This window comes from Gymnoscopelus microlampas (assembly GCF_963454915.1).
Source record: "Gymnoscopelus microlampas genome assembly, chromosome: 21".
NCBI classification, from domain to species: domain Eukaryota; kingdom Metazoa; phylum Chordata; class Actinopteri; order Myctophiformes; family Myctophidae; genus Gymnoscopelus; species Gymnoscopelus microlampas.
In genome coordinates, this window is record NC_139958.1 from 44,779,368 (window position 1) to 44,801,107 (window position 21,740).

General features: G+C 41.3%; 2 protein-coding genes across 2 annotated transcripts in view; both read right to left on the bottom strand.

The window, feature by feature from the left end:
• The window catches only part of LOC311037002 (secretory carrier-associated membrane protein 1-like), a 302,700-nt gene that overhangs the window by 227,233 nt on the left and 53,727 nt on the right, over positions 1–21,740 (bottom strand). The gene's annotated exons all lie outside the window — the stretch shown is intronic.
• On the bottom strand, positions 6,251–21,565 carry wdr41 (WD repeat domain 41). The gene is made up of 13 exons (XM_084046029.1): positions 21,267–21,565; positions 18,679–18,794; positions 17,457–17,505; positions 16,394–16,522; positions 16,196–16,258; positions 15,756–15,870; positions 15,039–15,101; positions 14,135–14,239; positions 12,944–13,131; positions 12,330–12,451; positions 11,610–11,695; positions 9,483–9,616; positions 6,251–8,952 (listed from the first exon to the last, which is right to left on the bottom strand). The coding sequence occupies exons 1-13, from the start codon at positions 21,312–21,314 to the stop codon at positions 8,809–8,811; spliced, it is 1,362 nt and encodes a 453-aa protein (XP_083902155.1). The 5' UTR covers positions 21,315–21,565; the 3' UTR covers positions 6,251–8,808.

Consider the following 21,740-nt stretch of genomic DNA (forward strand, 5'->3'; position numbering starts at 1 on the left):
TTTGAGAACCACTGTGCTACACTAAATGGAACAGAGCCTTCATTAGTGTCATTGGTTTCACCTATTTCAATCAAATTTTCAAATCAAAATCAGGCATCCACAACAGACTAGCACTGCTAGACAGAGTGGGAGGGCATCACAATACCCATAGTTCAACCAGCAGTCAACAGCATCACATTCCAGTTACCAAGTTACAGCAATGATACTGCTGTAGGCTATCTATACTTTGTTATAGGAAATGCTCCACAACAACACAAGTACCCACAACAAAACAGAGGTTCCACTGCTCCAGTGAACATTGTTTGTATGTGCAGATAGCTGCTCTTATATCGTGATTATTGGTGGTGGTGGTGGTGGTAGTACTAATAATTTGAGCCTGGAATGATCAAATTTGTGTGATTTTTGGACAGAATCTGTATAGGAGTAATATCAAAAAAGGTGTTTTGCACAAATCGGCCTCTTGGTGGCACTCTAAAAGGCAAATGCAGGGCAAAGGTTTTTCCTTGGCCTCTAGGGAGTGTGCGTGCAAAGTTTCACGCAGATCGGTTATAGGTAAAAACGCGACACGGCCTGTTTTCACAGAATTTCAAGAGAAATTGCATGCTACGTTCATGATTTGAGGCATTTTGTTCAAAACAAACCAATCTGAGTGTGTGTGTGTGTGTGTGTGTGTGTGTGTGTGTGTGTGTGTGTGTGTGTGTGTGTGTGTGTGTGTGTGTGTGTTTGTGTGTGCTTGCTTACCATTTCTTACTTTATTTCCTCTTGCTCAGGTGCCACTTGTGCTTAAAGGGATATTTCACTTTCAAAAAAACTTTTGGTCATTTTATGGTCTACTCAGGCTTTAGTGAGCCCTCCAGACCGTTTTTAAGTTGCTTTATTCAGTATTTAGATATTTGATATTCATTTTACCAGCCACGCCCCCTTCCTATACAAACCCATTATAACTTAAAACTCAATTTTTAACCTGTTTAACCATCAAAAACACCCGTCCTTGGTTCTGGTGACTCACCCTGCCCTCCTAATGCGTGAGGGGGCCGTGTTTTTTTGATTACTTTTTTCATTTATTTTTAATATATATTTTTTGTATTTAATTTTTTCATTTTCCAAAAAAAAATATTAAAAATAAATGAAAAAAGTAATCAAAAAAACACGGCCCCCTCACGCATTAGGAGGGCAGGGTGAGTCACCAGAACCAAGGACGGGTGTTTTTGATGGTTAAACAGGTTAAAAATTGAGTTTTAAGTTATAATGGGTTTGTATAGGAAGGGGGCGTGGCTGGTAAAATGAATATCAAATATCTAAATACTGAATAAAGCAACTTAAAAACGGTCTGGAGGGCTCACTAAAGCCTGAGTAGACCATAAAATGACCAAAAGTTTTTTTTAAAGTGAAATATCCCTTTAACTTGAGTTTGAGGTGAATCTTCAGATGTGTGATCGGGCTGAGCTAGATTGAATGTAGATAAGAGATCGACAAGTTGAGAGCGAGGAAGACCCGGGTCGGCAGTTACGGCGTGATCGGACAAGGTAGCGAGGCTTTTCCCATCTGGCCATGAGGAAAGCTGCACGTCGATTACTGCGGCGAGGAGTGAGGACACGGGAGCCGGCGTCTGACATGACAGCTACCTGTCTACCTGAACAGATAGCACAAGTGAGACGAGGGAGGAGGAGGAGTCATTTTAAAGGGCCGATATCAATGAGCTGGTTCTGATTGGAGGGGGCCAAATGTGGAAATTGAGTTGATAGGTGAGGAATGTTAGGGATAACAGCAGCGCGTTCAAGATCTGTGTGTAAAGTATACGTATTTTCAAGGTTTGATCATTTCTTTGACAGCTTTAAAGCCCACAGGTACCGTAGCAACCATGGCGTCATCCAAATGCTCTGTCCAATCGGCTCGCAGCTGGGCCGAGTATAAATGTGTGAGCGCTGTGCTGACAGATTCATTTTGACGTTTTATCAAACTAGATTAATGGAATTCGGTTCTTAGCGATGCCGTCTGCCGTCTCTCAGAACACCGTCCTCGCCGTCCTGCTCCTCGTGCTCCTCAACCTTCTGCTGCTGCCCGTTGAGGCCAACATCGCCGCTTACTCGTACGACAACAAAAGTAGGAACTTTGACGACCTCACAGCGCTTTTCGGCTACATTCCGCCGGGCGACGGGCTGAAGGGCGTCCTGGTCGCCGCGTGGCCGGAGGACGCCTGCGAGCCCATCGTCCCCGCCCCCTTGCCGGGATTCGTCGTCCTCATCAGGGGCAGCGGCTGCAACTTTGACGTCAAGGTCCTCAACGCTCAGAGGGCCGGGTTCGAGGCGGCCGTCGTCCACAACGTCAACTCCAACATCCTGCTGAGAATGAAGTACAGCTGGGACGTGATGACCTGGATAAAGATCACCATCCCGGCTGTGTTCGTGAGCGAGGAGACCGCCGAGGCTCTGAAGCAGAAATACACGTACGAGAAGGGCGGCCATGTCGTCCTCACCACGGACAGCGGACAGACGATCGTCATTGTCCTCGGCAAGACCGGCATCGTCACCTTAGCGGCGTACTTCACGCTGGGAATCTGGAACCTCAGGACGAATCTCAAGTATGTCCACGAGAAATACCCTAAAATGACTGTCATTATCATCATCATCTACATCGTTTGTGTCATGATCCACGTCGTCATCAACTTCGTGGATCAGCTCACGATCGCCAACTGGCCCGAAGAAGCGATGTCCTGCTATCGAAGCTGAAGCTATTCAACAAGGACAAGATTCACTAGCAAGGACCACACCAGCAATCAAAATGCATTACAGGATTTTATTGAAGAAACGAGAATGATTGAAATGAACGAAACGAATAGAAGGCGAGGGACTTCAGCTTCAGAGTCGTGGATGATGACCTTGCTGACTTGGGGATGCTTCGTTGGGTGCCATGGCTCTCAGGCACGACAAACCCCCTCAGAGTTCTACAGAAAAGAAAGAGTTGGAAGAGGACTGAATAGGGAGACTAGTAGCTGGGTGGGAGGGATGGAAGGTAATTTATAGGTGAACGGAAGGGAGGAGATGTGGTCCTGCTCCTGAACATCTGCTAGGAGTGTTCTTTCTTTTTTACACAAGGCTCTGAAGGAGCCTAGCCGTAAATGGTACATGTATATAGCACCTTTCCAAAGGCTCTTTACAATGTGCATTATGTTCCACCATTCACACACCAATGGAGGAGGCAACCATGCAAGGCACCAACCTGCTCATTAGGAGCTGTGAGGTTCAGTGTCTTGCTCAGGGACACTCCCACTTCCACTAACACGTGGGAATCGGACCAGGAACCTTTCCGATTTTCAAGGGTCCTCTCTACCTCCTGAGCCACTGCCGCCCCTAGTCGTCTATAAGATGGTCTGTCTATCTGGCTAATCTTGAGAACTGCTCGACTGTGCACACTGCAAGGCTAACTTAATACCTTTTTTTCCGCATTTTATATCTTCAGAGATAGCCAACAGCTCTCTTGAATAGGCTCTATTCACAGCAGCCATATTGTGAAGACATTCACAGGTGTTACCAATGATACTAATGAAGGCTCTGTTCCATTCTGGTCAAACAGAGTCAGGGTGCTGGTATTGTGCACGTTGGCTCACTGGAAACACTCTGCTACACCAGTGGGCCTACAGTTGGGGTCCAGGGACCCTCATGGGCTTCCAAATGGCCCCTTACAGGTGTGCAACTCTGAGAGTGTACAAATGGAACCAAATGGACCCATTTGTACACTCTCAGAGTTGTTGGGGTCGTGGAAACCACTGTGCTACACTAAATGGAACAGAGCCTTCATTAGTATCATTGGTAACACCTGTGAAAGAAGTGATAATATGGCTGCTGTGCATAGAGCCTATTGAGTGCAATCCATACCTGTGTTCATTACTTTGTCGGACTTTGGATGCAACTTTCCCAGCACCGTGATGTACTTTGACAACCGATCGGAGCAGAATTTAGAGGTGTCTTTCCCAGTGATAGGATGATGTTATCAACCTATCAGAGCAGCGCACTCCCAAAAACCACAAAACCCAGCAAGGAGCAATGGAGGTCAGACACAGCGACAAAACAGCACTCAAAAGAAGAGGGAATGTTAATTAGAGAAAAGAATATGTCTCATTAAAGGTGCTGATCCATACAGACTTCCAGATAAGGAGTGGAGCAGCGATCGCAAACTTCTGCCTTGTCCAAACATCAATATAATTTTTATGTATCTTGTGCGTACTGCGAGTATGTGTGATTCAGAGTTTCAACCAGTCCACAAATTGATGGGTAGCCTACATGATTTGGAAATCTACAAGCCGGCGGCCAGAGGTGGTTGTTTTCTTATTGGTGGATATATATGAAGTGCAGGTGCCTTTATTTATCGTTTACCATGTTACCTTGCATTTTGCCTGTGAAATCCAGGTAATTTTATTTATTTGGATTGGTTTTAGCTAGACGTTTCCTTCACAGGGCTACCTGTTAAAAGACTGGTTTCCACTGTATCCGGTAATTTACAGCCACACACACACACACACACACACACACAGAATGTGAAAAATTTACCCCAGTCTAGACTGGATACATTTACATTTAACTACGGAGGGGGTTTGTTTAGAATTGTACGCCATTTTTGTTAATGCACTTTTTTTTGTGTATACTGTATGGTTTGGATAATGTGCTTAAAGAAAGCTAAATGAGTAGCTACTGTAGCCACTCTGCTATGCATTGTCCAGAGGCCTCTCACCCTGTGTGCAATCATAGCCAATCAGAATATGAAAAATATACATACATGTTTATCACATGACATGACTGAAAGTATAGTGGCCTGTTATATTGCCACCATGAGGCTTATTTCAAACCTATAGAAAGAACCTCTGCCTACTCTGCATGCAAAGTTTCACGCCAATCATTCGAGCAGTGCCTCTTACGTAGTCTTCTGTTCCCGGCCCGTCGGCCTGGTGGAGATAATTACTGACCTAACATCCCCTCTGTCATTAGCTTTACTGTGGCAAGGCAGGTTGGTTTGTATAGCACATGTCAACAAGGTAACAAGGTACTGTAGGTTTGTTCAAATAATGTGCAAACGTTTATATTAAACAACTTCGTAATACAAATAAAATGGATAAAATAAAGATGCACCAGCAATGCACCAAAAACCTACATTAAATGCAGTAGCAAACAGATAAGTCTTCAACTTTGATATAAACGCAGACCTACATTTTTCTGGGAGATGTGGTGCATAAAAACGGAATGCCATTTTTCCACGTTTAGTTTTGATTCTGGGGACAGAATGCAGACTTTGAGTACAGAAGTCCTGCCGTCACTCGTTCATCCCCAGGTTCGTAAAGTAATTTTGCTATGGAGAATAACATTGGGTCATCATAGAATCGTCTCATATAAGAATTGTGGTCCAAAAATAAACAAACTGTCTCGGCGATTTTGTCAGGGAGGTGGTTCTGTATCGTTTATGATAGTCAGTCACTTATTTGATACAGTCCGTTTCTGGCGAAAATGTAACTAATTCGGCGGAAGTAACATTAACGTTTTCTCACCGTCAGTTGATGCTTCATATCCATAAGAGTAAAACCGCCGGGGTCATTTGTTTATTTTTGGAACACAGTTCTTATTTGACGCGATATTAAATACGTCTATGGGGATTCAGAATGGGGGTGGAAAACCGCGAACCAGGTAGACAAATCTAGGATGTGTAATTTACGTCAGACTTCGGTGCTCTATTATGCATTCTTTTAAAATTGATTCTTGATTCTGACATACAGAGAGCCAGTGCAAAGATCTAAGAACTGGAGTAATATGCTCCACTTAATTAGTATTAGTAAAGACTTGAGCTGCAGCTTTCTGAATCACCTGTCGTCTGATGGATTTTTTTATGGAGACAATGTACAATGTAACTCTCCTGTTCGACCCCGGATTTGAACCCGGATCTCCTGCGCCAAGTGCTGAACTACCACTGAGCTAATAGAGCCTGCCTGTTTGCTCGGGTGAGAAATTACATTTTGGTAAAAAATATGTGTCAAACCAGAAACAGGATCATGTCAAAGGTCATGTCTCACCCAGACACAGGATCTAAATGTCTCAATAGAGACCAAATACAACCACCCCAATTGTATGTTGTATTGTAAGTTGTATTGTATATAACATAATCTACCATGAAAAAAAAAATCATAAAAAAACGTACATAATATAGCTTTAAATGAACACTCAAGATTTTACAATGTACTGTATCAGCTTCGCACAGATTAACGGTACAGTACATGAATGACAGGGACTTTTATTTGTCTTATCAAGTACATAAATTAATAGTTTCAAGATTTAGAATATTAAGTAAATCGTAGTAACATACAGTATGGTGTCATCTCCTGCTTACGCAAACAAGACTGAAGCTTTCATTCACAAACTCGAATCCACAGCATCACAGAACATTCATGCTAAACATACAACAATATTCTATACACGTTCTGTTGTACCAGATGCTACAGCTGATCTGGTTTAGTCGATGTGAGGCTGATGTGCAAGACAATAAAAATACAAAAATAATGCACCACTGATGAAGGCACAACACATTTGGCACAAAGACAAAACGCGTGGTTTCCATAGCAACAGAGGATGATGGGCGAGTATCATCTGAAAAGGCTCAATTTGATATCTGACATTATGCCTGATTTATACTCTGTGGTACGGCAGTGTCCCGTATAATAGACGATGAGCTTGCAGATCTGCTATTGTCGGCACAGGACACTGTCGTAAGGCAAAGTATAGGTCAGGCTTTAAACTTACAGGTCAATCCACTGTCCCACCGCACGCACGCACGCACGCACGCACGCACGCACGCACGCACGCACGCACGCACACACGCACACACGCACACACGCACACACACACACACACACACACACACACACACACACACACACACACACACACACACACACACACAATACACACAATACACACACAATACACAACATGTATGTAAGAAAGATTTGGCTCATTAATAAAAGCACTTAATTAAAAGCATGCCAACTTGCCATCATGACAAGGAAAGGTTTTACATCGTGAGCACATCAACACACATCAAACACAACCATCAGTGCTTTAACAGCAGTAGCATGATCAATTTTCATCATAAATATAAATGCCAGCAAAAATAAAAATCTCACGACTGAAGAAAGTCCTAATTTGTGATGACACAATATGTAAAATTATGAAGATTTAGTAATGTTGTTCCTGCTGTTCCACATACTGCCAACCAGGTGAAGAAACCACAGATTTAGAATTTAAACTTTGCTTTTTATGAAATATCCCAGGCCATTATAGCCTGGTAAACCCTCCCTCCAGAAATCTCATTTCCATTTGATTTCAGAAATCAAATGGAAATGAGATTTCTGGAGGGAGGGTTTACTAGGCTAAGGCCATTAGGGTTTTACAGAAGATGCTTCTGAACACATTGCTCGTTTGACCACTTCAAATACTTTAATTTTAAAATAATAACTAAAAATAGCCCATCAACAAGCTCTCAATGCATATCGCAGTGCGATGCATTGAGAGCTTGTAGATCGGCTATTTTCGCTGCGCAACATGCTTCCGTTAGAAGACATACTGGCTTCTATGTAATCCAAAAGACTGAAATCAGTCGTGGCGACTGAGGACTTTAATCCACGCAATCAGTAGTGAAACATAATCATTTAAGTCAATTCGGACCATGGGGCATATTTTCAAAAAGCTGATGTAGGGGTTAAAGTGGTTAAACTGATTTTAATATTAGCTATATATTCTATATTAGCTACTTTGAAAACCACTGGTCCAGAGCACTTAGAGATCGGCTGCGTTTCAATCAGCTGTTAAGGTAAAACGTGGCTCAGTCAATATGCGAGGACAGACGATACGTGACATTTTAAAACCGAGCGTTTAACAGTTTAACCATTTAAGACCGGGAAAGAATCATCTGTCATTTTAAGATTTATTTTGGCCATTCAAAAATAGCAGATCTAGAAGCTCATAGCGCGGCACCGAGTGGCTGCCGCGTTATTAGCTTGTAGATCTGCTATTTTTGAAAAATCGTGAAAATGTGGGCACATCTTGGAATATTTATTTTAATAATTTTCATGATTAAAAAAATATAGCAGATCTATAAGCTCATAGCGCGGCACTCGGTGCCACGCTATAAGCTTGTATATCTGCTATTTTCTCATAGCCAAAGAAATGTAAAAATGACCCGGATTGAATGGGTTAATATGAAAGAAAAGCTGATCGGGTCTTCAAGGGACCCCCCATTTCAGATGCCCTGACCCAAAATCCGCTGACATTTTAATGGATCCGATTTTATTCGGGTGGTTTTGTAAATGTTTTGGGGTTTTTTGTTACTTTATTTCGGTTAATTCGGTACAAAAAATTGTACTCCATGAAGTGTAGATGTAGAGGTTTTTTCGTTTTCTTCATCCCAAAAGTCAGCTGTAACCAAATTGACTCCTCTGTTTAATTTGCTGTACAATAATATACTCTCCCCCCACGGTGGGGAGACCCAGCCTGGGTCCCCCCACCTCGCGGTGGTCGCAAGGTGCGGGGGACTGGACTGATTTTTTTTTTTTTTTTTTTTTGACTGGACTGAATCATGGGGGGACACAGTGTTCTTCAATTAAACAGGCGCCGGCGCCACTGACCCGTACCCACGGTCAAGTCAAATATTTTTGCCCGGGTTTTCGGTTTCGGGCAGACCCGTGCAGTACCTGCCAGGTCAAAGGTCAAAGGTCACAGCGCTCCGTTGTACTGTAGTTTTTGGAACAGGGCGGGGGCAAAGGTGAAAAGGTCACAGCCCTCCGTTGTCCTGTAGTTTCTGGAACAGGGCCAGGCTCCTCAGGTGGGACTGAGTGTCTCCGTTCTTCCACAGTATCAGCAGGTGGTCTGCCGAACACGTGACCAAACACTGTTCCCCCCCGAAGCTCAGGAACATCTGAGAGGTCAATATGAATTATTAAATAATATTAATAATAACACTCAATACACTCATACAAACATCTGATGCCAACACATCCACTGGCAGTAAGCATACCAAGTTTGATGCTGATTGGTCCAGTGAAGTTAATAATAATAATAATAATAATATTAATAATAATTATTATTATTTTTAGATTTCTTTGTCTATTCAAAAATAGCAGATATACAAACTCGTAGCGCGGCACTCGAGCCATTTTTGATTGCTTCTGGGGGTCCCTGGAACTAAATATTTTGAGATGGGGGTTGGCGGCCAAAATCTTTTTGGGGGTCCTTGTTATGAAAAATTTTGAGCACCACTGATATGGTAACTAGAGTTTTTTGGAAAACTGCAACTCTTTTATATTAACCCACAACTCTTTGTAATTCTTGGGGCATATATCTCTGAATTGAAGCACAAGAAGTAAGTGACAAAAAACGTAAACATTGATTTTGATGTCATGAGACCTTTAAATCATGACATCATAATGCATAATGACATCATCATACCTGGACGGCCCCGGAGTGACCAATCAGGTCTCCCGTCAGCTCCAGCGTTCGGACGGTGGGCGGGTCTGGAATCCTCCTGGAAGGCGGAGCTGTCTGCTTATTGGGTCGTCCAAACGTCCACATCCCAAAGAACCCTGGGAAGACGGAGCGACGTGAGAGAAATGAACTTCTACCGTAGTTCTAAACGTGTGTGTGTGTGTGTGTGTGTGTGTGTGTGTGTGTGTGTGTGTGTGTGTGTGTGTGTGTGTGTGTGTGTGTGTGTGTGTGCGTGCGCGTGCGTGTGTGCGCGTGTGTGCGTGCGAGGTTGTTGGAGGGATTCAGCAACTTGGGATGCCCAAAAAGGACATATGGCGGAGACGCTGTTACTTATACCCATAGTGTGCTGAGTGACATGCCTACTGCATCATGAAGACATGTGACATGATTTTGTGAAAGTAACCTTAACTGTACCTTTAATACTTGTGTCCTTGCATGCTCTCCTTTATGTGGACATGAATACGTTGTTAAAGTGTGTGTGTATGTGTGCGTGTGCGTGTGTGTGTGTGTGTGTGTGTGTGTGTGATGGCCACATGTGATGGCCACACCAGCTGACACACAAAGTTGGTAAAACATGGTGGACACTTGTCTTTTTTTGGTTTATTAATTTAGTTTATATTTATTTTCAGCAAACTACATACTACATGCATAAAGGACTACACACAACCGGTTAAAGGACATACTGTTTATTGCAAGTTTGATGATAAAGTTACTGACTGGAGGGTACATCCATTAAGTTCTTTTGTTTGGGTCAAGTTGTTTTATCAGGAGTAATTTAATTGGTATTTGAGTTTATTTTGTTTTGTTGGGTATTACAGTGTTTATCAACCCTGGTAGAAGGTACACTTTTGTACCGCGAGTACTGGCTAGGTGTACCGCGAGCTTTGAAGAAAGTGTGAAACCACCCCCTCGAGAACAATAGCGCGACCATCCGTCAATCGATACGGCCATCATCCGTTTCACACACAACCACGCCCGTGTCCAGTTCAGTGTAGCCGCTACACTGAATATTTGCATTCCTATGGGTGAGACCATCACCCATAGGAATGCAAATATGTTGTTAATATTACTGTATAAAAGGGGCACAGGGTACATGCTTTGGCACTCAGTATTATTACTACAAGATGATGAGAGCTCCACCAGCAAAAATCTAAACTCCTCAGAACTGATAACCGTTATCAGTTCTGAGGAGTGTTGAAGTTTAGATTGCTGGACCATGGAAAGGCCTAGCTGCTTCACAGGTGCTTATAAGGAGCTGATTAGTAATTGGACTGCACCATGTCCCCTGTGCATAAGGGGAGGGGCAGGGATTTATTATAAGTTTGAATGTATTACTACACGTATGAAAATGTATTGGCATTTCAGTTGTATGTAATTTCTTTATTTAATATGAGTTAGTGCTGTAGTGGATTATGTTGTAGCTATTTGTAGTCTGTTTAAATGTTATTCTTTGTCTTCCCCTTTGTGTCAAGAGTGGTCTGATCACCCACTATATATGTTCCCCTCATATCTCATTTAGTTAGTTCAGTCTTGATGTCAAGTTCAGTCCTGTCCATTGTTTTCATTTGTTTTGGGCCAGAATGAATGTCTTGTCTTATATTTATTGGAAAAAGAAAAGATAAAAAAGACATTTTAAAGAAACTACACACTTGTCCTGGTGTCTCTCTTGCCGACCAACTCTGGTCCCTTACAGTGTGTGTGAGTCTGAGTGGCTGAATAACTACAAAATGACGTCACTGAGCAGCGGTAACAAGCGGATAGGTGGTCACCTCAGCACACCTAGATGTTTTACTCTCCCAACTAACTCGGTGGGTTCCAGACAGTGTGATTTATTCTAGACAGCAGTGATAGCACTGGGAACACATGTTGGCTGAGGTTTTTACAAAGACCTTTGTCCCACTCTAGTGGCCGAGCATAAATATAAACTGTCAAGAAATACACATCCATACCTCTGTGGCATAAAATCCAAATATCCGATATACAGGTATTAACATATCCACGCTATCTAGAATACATGATTACAGCCTCCTAACTCGCGGGCCAAGTGCAATAAACACTTGTTTACTGTAGTGTGTGCGTGCGTGTGTGTACCTGGATTAGCAGGTTCTGCAGGTAGGGGCAGGTCTTGCATCTCCCACATCCTCACACTGCCGTCTTCTGAACACGACATCAACTCACTGTAGGAACACGCACGCACGCACGCACGCACGCACGCACGCACGCACACACACACACACACACACACACACACACACACACACACACACACACACACACACACACACACACACACACACACACACACACACACACACACACACACACAGCGATGATAAACAAAGACCACGTGATATAAATGACCCATCATGCAACAGTTAGTCATGTGATATAAATTACCCATCATGCAACAGTTAGAGTCATGTGACATAAATGACCCATCATGCAACAGTTAGTCATGTGATATACATTACCCAAGCCCCCAGAACCCAGTGCTTGCATTGAAGCGAAATGGACATGCTGGCTATTCGTAGGTACTGCAGCTTAAACGGACGGGGCCACTGCAAATGTACGAGCGAAAACGGTTTCGACCAATGGGCTTGCGCACAGGGCCGCGCACCTCTGTGACGTAAAACGCGTCACTTCTGTGACGCAGAACGTATCACAGTGGCCCCAAATAGGCTACGCCCATCACACTTTACAACCCGGAAGAAGGGGTGAATTTGCTTCATGCGCTGGGTGAGCAACTCAATGCAAGTGGATGGGAGGCGATATCCGGTGCCCTCTCTATTATTTTTAACTCTATGACATTACCCATCAGGCAGCAGCATGGTGTGTAAGACGTTAGAGTCATGAGCGATCTTCTTATAGGCCACAACGCTCTTCTTCACCACACTGTAGACGTACAGACCACTGCCTACTGCTGCTAGGATGAACTACACACACACACACACACACACACACACACACACACACACACACACACATACACACACACACACACTTTAGTTATGCAATACTGTACAAGAAAAGATAAAGAAAGAAAGATTTTTTTTAACCCATTGAGACCTGAAGCCGATTCTACATGTCTCCTAAATCTCAACAGTTTTCTGAAAAACGTTTCTATATCAGTGGTGGTCTTTTTCATGTCAAGGACCCCCAAAATGATATGTATTTGGCCGCGGACCCCCATGAAAATATGTTGTTCCAGGGACCCCCCAGAAGCAAAGATTTGAGTTAAAAAAAATCACTTTAAAAATATATATATTCAAAAATAGCAGATCTACAAGTAGATCTGCTATTTTTGAATAGCCCAAAGTGTAAAATAATGCTTTTTAGCTCAAATCTAAAAATTAGACAATTCCAGGTCTTAATGGGTTAATTTTACGGCATGCCATCCATCCATCCATCCATCACTCTGTCCTCACGTTTCCATTGGTTGTCAGATGTTGGATTGACATCTCACTGGGTTGAGGAGCAGCCAATCCCATGTCGGACTGCATGGTGTCAGCCTGGGACTCCTCCCACAGGATGTGCTCATAGGCCAGGATGGTCCAATCACACGCGTCCCATAGGATCAACTCGCCCGCGTGGGAACCGCTGGCAAACACCCCGTCTGAGGAGAAGCAAAGCATGATGATCACCATATCATCCACAACACCCCCTCTAAAGAGAATCAAACCATGATGGTCACCATATCATGCACAACACCCCTCTGAAGAGACTAAGTGGAATCAAACCCTGCTCACCACAGCATCCTTTCACACCTGTACTTCACTCTGACAACTATAACGCAGTTCAGGAATTAACACAAAAAACTAATCTCACCACTGAGAATGTGTGTTAGACCATCCAAAAATGTGATCTGTGAAACACTGTGAAAGGAGTTCTCCACACAAGCACTGTGTTTCCTAAACAATGAACACAATATATATAATTATATGTAAAGGACGACTTCACCGCTTTTCAACCTATCTTCATATAATTGGTCCTCACCAATACTCATGATAAAATGGTACAATCTTTTTCTACTCGGTCTGTGTCTCATAGGAGGGCTGTGGACAGTTCAGAGTCCCGTCTACCAGTGACATCATCAATGGGGAATCCAAGCTAATAGAAACTGCAGGCTTTCTATTCCTGGAAAGTTGCAATGCAATAAAAGAAGCCATTGTTCTCGTGTTAATAAAAATCTAAATAAGAAATGTGAAATCTTGTTGGAAAAAAAATCATGCCTAACGATGATGTCACTGGTAGACAGGTTTCTGGGCTGTCCACAGCCCTCCTATGAGACACAGACCAAGTAGAAAAAAATGGTACCATTTTATCATGAGTATTAGTGAGGAACAATTATATGAAGATAGGTTGAAAATCGGTGAAGTTGTCCTTTAAGTATTATTATTGTAAACCTATGTTCCTGCTGGTCTACATACAGTCAACCAGGTGAATAAATCCCAGATTGAAGCTTTAACCTTTTACCTTTGTATCTGAGACCATTATGGTTTTATGGAAGATACATACTTCTGACCATTAGAACATGTATTCTAATGACAGTTTGACCCATTCTAATACTCTTAAATGTTATGAAAATGACTGAACTCAGCCGAGGCCACTGCACTGACCTGTGACATTGATGAGAGTTCTGATGTTATCCTGGTGGTCCGACAAACAGCGGACCTCCAACACCGACACTGAAGAGTCACTGGACACTGTTAATCTGTAGATCACTGTAAACATAGAAGAGTCACTGGACACTGTTAATCTGTAGATCACTGTAAACATAGAAGAGTCACTGGACACTGTTAATCTGTAGATCACTATAAACATAGAAGAGTCACTAGATACTGTTAATCTGTAGATCACTATAAACATAGAAGAGTCACTAGATACTGTTAATCTGTAGAATCACTGTAAACATAGAAGAGGGGCGTAATTTGTTAAAACAAATATATCTCTGCTGTCCGGCAGGAACCAGCTAACTCCAAAATGTTCATTTTTCAGGAAATGAAAAAAACAAAACAAAAATGGAGTTAGGAGGTTTTGTTCATCATTGATAAGAACAGCTAAATGGAGTTAGCTGGTTAACAGAAAGTTTGAGGATCCAATGGAGTTAGCTGCTTTTGTCAGAAGCACCTTTTAATGCTTTTTTACCAACACACAGACGTAAAGGGTGTTCGATAGCACTGATTTATGGAAAGAAATGCAAAAGCGGAAAAATGTTTTGTGTAAAAAGAGTTTCCTGCCGGAAAGCAACGAAAAATAAAGCTTATTGTATCATTTTACGACCAGTATTGTTTTTACTACCATTTAGTCATTATGTCAACTAACTCCACCTCACACACATTTCTGTCTTGCCACTGCTGTTGTACCCTACTGGCTCCCCCACCCGGTGGGGGAGCCAGTAGGGTACAACAGCAGTGGCAAGCAGTGGGAGGAAACATTTGCATAACAAATCATTTTGGGGAAAATAACAGTAAAAATAATTGTCTACTCTAAATGTATTTTATAAGAAGAAGTTCCTCTTACCTATCTCTTTATCCATAGCTGCTGCCAGACATTTCTTGGGCAACTCAATCAAAGCAGTGATTCCTGCAATATGTGGGACGACACAGCAATGAATGATTCATTCATTTGTTTCATATTGATATTGTGATGATAGTATCATATTGTGACAACGTTTGATATTATTCAAACATTGTCAAAACAGCAGATCTAAAAGCTTGTGAACTTGTAGATCTGATATTTGTGTTGCTTTCGAAGATATTTGACAATTTCTGAAAGTATGAAATCAAACGATTTCGAAAAAACATTCTATTTCTATAACATTCACCTTATACTTATTACCTGTGTCACTGTGGTTCTGTTATCAACCTTATACTTATTACCTGTGTCACTGTGGTTCTGTTAACCTTATACTTATTACCTGTGTCACTGTGGTTCTGTTAACCTTATACTTATTACCTGTGTCACTGTGGTTCTGTTAACCTTATGCGTATTACCTGTGTCACTGTGGTTCTGTCGTTAACCTTATACTTATGACCTGTGTCACTGTGGTTCTGTCGTTAACCTTATACGTATTACCTGTGTCACTGTGGTTCTGTCCTTAACCTTATACTTATTACCTGTGTCACTGTGGTTCTGTCGTTAACGTTATACGTATTACCTGTGTCACTGTGGTTGTCATTAACCTTATACTTATTACCTGTGTCACTGTGGTTCTGTCGTTAACCTTATACTTATTACCTGTGTCACTGTGGTTCTGTCGTTGACACTGCAGCTGAAAGTCTCTGTTCCAAACACACAGTTCAGCCCCGCCTGAAAGCCATAAGCCCTGTGTCTGTTCTAGTACCAGCAAACACTGACACACACACACACACACACACACACACACACACACACACACACACACACACACACACACACACACACACACACACACACACACACACACACACACACACACACACACACACACACACACACACACACACATTTAGTGTCACAAATGTTACTATTTAGGATGATGGAGACAAAATCCCATGTATTGCTAATTCAAGCTTAATTTGCTCAATGTTTACGTTCATAAACATCTTCCAGAGTGGAAGAACTTTTCATTTTCCACTTTCTCTCATGTACTTCCTGGCCTGTAGTAATACGTATGAATGGATGAATGAATGAATTACCTTTACAGATGACTGCAGGTCTGAGATGGTCTGAACCCTGTTCCCTGTGTCTGGATCCCACAGCTGATCAAAACAACACGTTAAGGATAAAAACGATATAATAAAATATTTAAACTATGCTGTGTGTGCGTTCGTGCGTTCGTTTGTGCGTGCGTGCGTGCGTGCGTGCGTGCGTGCGTGTGTGTGTATTAAGGATACACTCAGCGTTCGGTCAGAGGAGGCAGTAATGAGCCAGGTGTGTGTGGAGTCTCCAGTCATACAGGTGAAGGTGGTGATGGAGGTTATCTGTTGACAATGACCTCTGCACTCTACCAGCCTCTCTCCTGTCTGGAATGACACACACACAACAGGTTGTGAGCTTGTAGATCAGCTATTTTCAAGACAATGTCGACGATCTTTGAACATTTCCACCTATAATGACATATCTAAGATAGGGATGCCAGCTTGAAAGTGGTTAATTAATCAATACACAACAGTGACATCTAGTGTTAATGTCATGTACAGCAAACAGCTACCTAGCAAATTACAGTACATAAATACATTCAATCATATAATGATGTTATGTTAAGAGTGAAATACAGAATGGATACAATAAACCATACAATGATTTTATGTTAAAGGGCAAGACCACTTTGGTAGAGGTTTGGGTTGTGTAGTTACCTTGCCATGATGTAACTCCAAAGGTGGTCAAGAAATAAATTGATTAGACATTGATCATTCAAAATATGCTCCCCATTGACTTACATTGTACAGTAAAACAGCTCTCAAAGTCGCTCTTTTAGCATGTAAACGAATGTAAACAAAGTCGATTCAGACAATATAGAACATCACCAAACCCAGTACTGTTTTTTTTTTTAAATAAAAATGTTAACTTACCGTTGATTTAGCTATTTTTATTAGAAAGAAAACCTGGACTGGATCGGCGGATCCGGATCCGGATCTTCAAACAGTAAAATCATCAGGAAGTTGACATTTCTATTAAAAAAATAAACAGTACTGGGTTTGGTGATGTTCTATATTGTCTGAATCAGCTTAGTTTGTGTTCGTTTATGGGCTAAAAGAGTGACTTTGAGAGCTGTTTCAGTGTACAATGTAAGTCAATGAGGAGCATATTTTTAATTATCAATTTCTAATTAATGGAGCAATTATTTTCGATTTCTTGTCCACCTTTGGAGTTACATCATGGCAAGGTAACTACAAAAAACAAACCGCTACCAAAGTGGTCTTGCCCTTTAAGAGTGAAATACAGAGTGATATTTACCGTAATATTCCATACTAAAACTAGGCCATCGTCTCCTGCTGATGCACACCTAGAAATAGGAGAAAACACATGAAAGATGACAAATATAAATGATCCTTTACACATACAGTAGGCTGCATATTTACCTTTTCAATCATTAAGCATGAATATTAGGGAAGGACATTAGAACACTCTTACGACATGACTCTGAAAGAGGGTCTGTCTGTCTGTCTGTCTGTCTGTCTGTCTGTCTGTCTGTCTGTCTGTAGCTAATCGTGCGAACCGCTAGACCATGTTCTTGTCCACGCTGTCAGTACGCTAACATAGCAGAACATGAATGTTCTGGAGCACAACTGAACAGACGTCAGCTGATTCCATGTCATCATCTCATTACAGACAGAGAGGTTGACAGCGTCCAAATAAAGTTAAACACTCATTCTGGAAATGTTTTCCACAACCGTGTGGTTTGCTTGTTTCTCTAGTTGTCTCTTTATCAGCTAAGGGTTCAGAGCAAAAACATGAATGCAATACAAAGTGTTGCACATCAAAGCAGTGCACATTAACGTTAACATTAATATAACACATTAACGTTATATTAAGATTAAACAATGGTAGAAATAATGAATGTGATGAATTCAGTCTGAGAACAACTGGTGGTCACTATGAAAAACTGAACAAGCGTGCATCGCTGCTAGAGTCTGGTATGAGTTACAAGTCCTAAGGTTGAACACCTTCCAGACAGAGAACACCAAGACAGAGGAAGTGGACATTAAACACTGAGAGAACACCAGGACAGAGAGAGAACATCAGGACAGACTGGGAACATCAGGACAGAGAGGGAACATCAGGACAGAGAGGGAACATCAGGACAGAGAGAGAACATCAAGACAGAGGAACTGGACATTAAACACAGAGAGAACATCAGGACAGAGAGAGAACACCAGGACAGAGGAAGTGGACATTAAACACAGAGAGAACATCAGGACAGAGAGAGAACACCAGGCCAGAGGAAGTGGACATTTTCACATTTCTAAAACAATCTGGCCTCAATGTTCCGGCCCTGGACTGAGGCCCCATGTGTGACACACACACACACACACACACACACACACACACACACACACACACACACACACACACACACACACACACACACACACACACACACACACACACACACACACACACACACACACACACACACACACACACACACACACACACACACACACGAGCAGCGTACCTGAAGTCATCAATCTGCACCAGAAATCGAACGATGTCAAAATGTCCTTTCAGCACCTGCAGTTCAGTGAAGCTGTTTTTAGGCTGTTCTTCTCCAATGCACATCACACTGCTTCTCTGTAATGTAAACAACACAATACACATCACACTGCTTCTCTGTAATGTAAACAACACAATACACATCACACTGCTTCTCTGTAATGTAAACAACACAATGTAAACAACACAATACACATCGCACTGCTTCTCTGTAATGTAAACAACACAATGCACATCACACTGCTTCTCTGTAATGTAAACAACACAATACACATCACACTGCTTCTCTGTAATGTAAACAACACAATACACATCACACTGCTTCTCTGTAATGTAAACAACACAATACACATCACACTGCTTCTCTGTAATGTAAACAACACAATACACATCACACTGCTTCTCTGTAATGTAAACAACACAATACACATCACACTGCTTCTCTGTAATGTAAACAACACAATGTAAACAACACAATGCACATCACACTGCTTCTCTGTAATGTAAACAACACAATGCACATCACACTGCTTCTCTGTAATGTAAACAACACAATACACATCACACTGCTTCTCTGTACTGTAAACAACACAATACACATCACACTGCTTCTCTGTAATGTAAACAACACAATGCACATCACACTGCTTCTCTGTAATGTAAACAACACAATACACATCACACTGCTTCTCTGTACTGTAAACAACACAATACACATCACACTGCTTCTCTGTAATGTAAACAACACAATGCACATCACACTGCTTCTCTGTACTGTAAACAACACAATACACATCACACTGCTTCTCTGTAATGTAAACAACACAATGCACATCACACTGCTTCTCTGTAATGTAAACAACACAATGCACATCACACTGCTTCTCTGTAATGTAAACAACACAATACACATCACACTGCTTCTCTGTACTGTAAACAACACAATACACATCACACTGCTTCTCTGTAATGTAAACAACACAATGCACATCACACTGCTTCTCTGTAATGTAAACAACACAATACACATCACACTGCAACAAAAACAAAGACACAAATAAATAAATAACGGTAAGTACAAGTCAGAGCCTGACCGATGTCCGATTTTTAGGTCCGATGCCGATCACAAAAGTGCAAAACCAATGCTAATACATTTAAAAACATAGATTTGATAAATAAAAAGAAAACTAAAAAATATAAAAATCTGTGAAAGAGACAAAACAGCAGCTGCAAACTCTGTGCATGTGTCTAAGAGTTAATTTGCCCGAACACACGATTTCTGAAGAGTTTCTACCCGGCAACCATCAGACTGTTGAGCAAGGTGTGAACAGCTTATGGCAGCACATCATACACACGCCTGTATAACGTTGTTGTTAGTTTCTTTTCCCGTAAATTAACGCCCTACTTGATCATACTACAGTGTCACACAAAACTATCAAAAGTAGAAGATCGGCAAGCTCAAAGCACAGCGCGAAGTGACGCGTTTTGAGTTTATAGATCTGCTACTTTTGAATTTGAATCCTGGAAAGTAAACAGTTTTGGACGTATGGGTTTTCCAGCCGACAGACGATATGATGTTATCGCTAACGTTCCAAATATCATAATATTTTGTGTTTGCTTTTTAGCCTACATGTGTTACTGTACCTCCGCGCTGTTAACATTTTTTGACAACTAAAGTATTCAATCAAAACCTGCTTTAACATACACTATCTGTACATAATATGTAAGTTTATTTGTTCTAACATAATCGCACGCATGAACAAAAATCACCCATATTTACACCTAGAAAACTATGATGTGTCAAATAAAACTGATTAGGATTCAGAAAGAGTGTTTTCTGATATATTATTATATCCATATTGTAATATGAGACTAGATTTTGGATACCTTATTTTATACTTTCGAAAACTGTCAAAATATAATATAATTTTGAAAAATGTAAAAGAAAAGAAAAATCATCACTGCTGTGTTACAGATACATACATACATACATACATACATACATACATACATACATACATACATATACGTACATACAGTACATACATACATACATGCATGCATACATACATACATACATGCATGCATACAATAGCCCTGAAAAATGACTGTCATACCATGACAGTCATGGCGCTATTGTTCCTGTTTTTTGAAAATGTTAGATTTACAACCAGCACATCTACATAAACTTTCAGAGTTCAAATATAAAGTAATGACCCCACGGCCACGGATGTTACAAGTTAAAGCGCACGGGTCTAAGTACCCGATATCTTCCGTATTGTTCAATAAAAAGCATTTGAATTCAATCCCCAGCCATTTTCTCAGAATTGTCTCCGTTTGTTTTCAACTGACCACCTCTCAACTGACCACCTCTTTATTTTCAATTTGTACATGTTTGGAGTGTCTAAGGGGTATAATAATGAAAGTCCCTGTGTCCATGGGGGGTGAACCCTACAACTCTCATAGATTGAAAACGTCAGAATCATAAATACGTCTACGAGAGTTGTATTCTACAGCTAGCTAGTCTTAATATAACATATGATACAGTACCTCCACAGCACCCTGAGATTCCCTTCCTCCTAGAATCCATCGCAGCATGACTGATCACACACTTTGTTGTTTTATGTATTAATAATTAATAACAAACGACAACAAACAGGCTTAATGTGTGAAATAACAGCTGCATCATCTCATAAAGGAGTTTAGGAGATTTAACAGCATAACATACATTGACTATATCATTCAATGCTTTGCCTTGTTGGTGTATTAATGAATGTATCCAATCTGATCAATAATGCCGTTAATAATGATAAATAATGATGTTTATTTGTGTCAGGAAGACAAACAGTCTGGACCATAACAAACCGTTCATGTGACTGAAACTACGTACGGAAGCCTGAGATGGACAGAAATCCTACAGCGTTTACTGCTAAATCAGAAAAACATACAACATTGTCCATTAAAAGCTATTTTCAAATAGCCAATGTATAAAATAGGGCTAAAGTTTTATAATGACTGTTATAA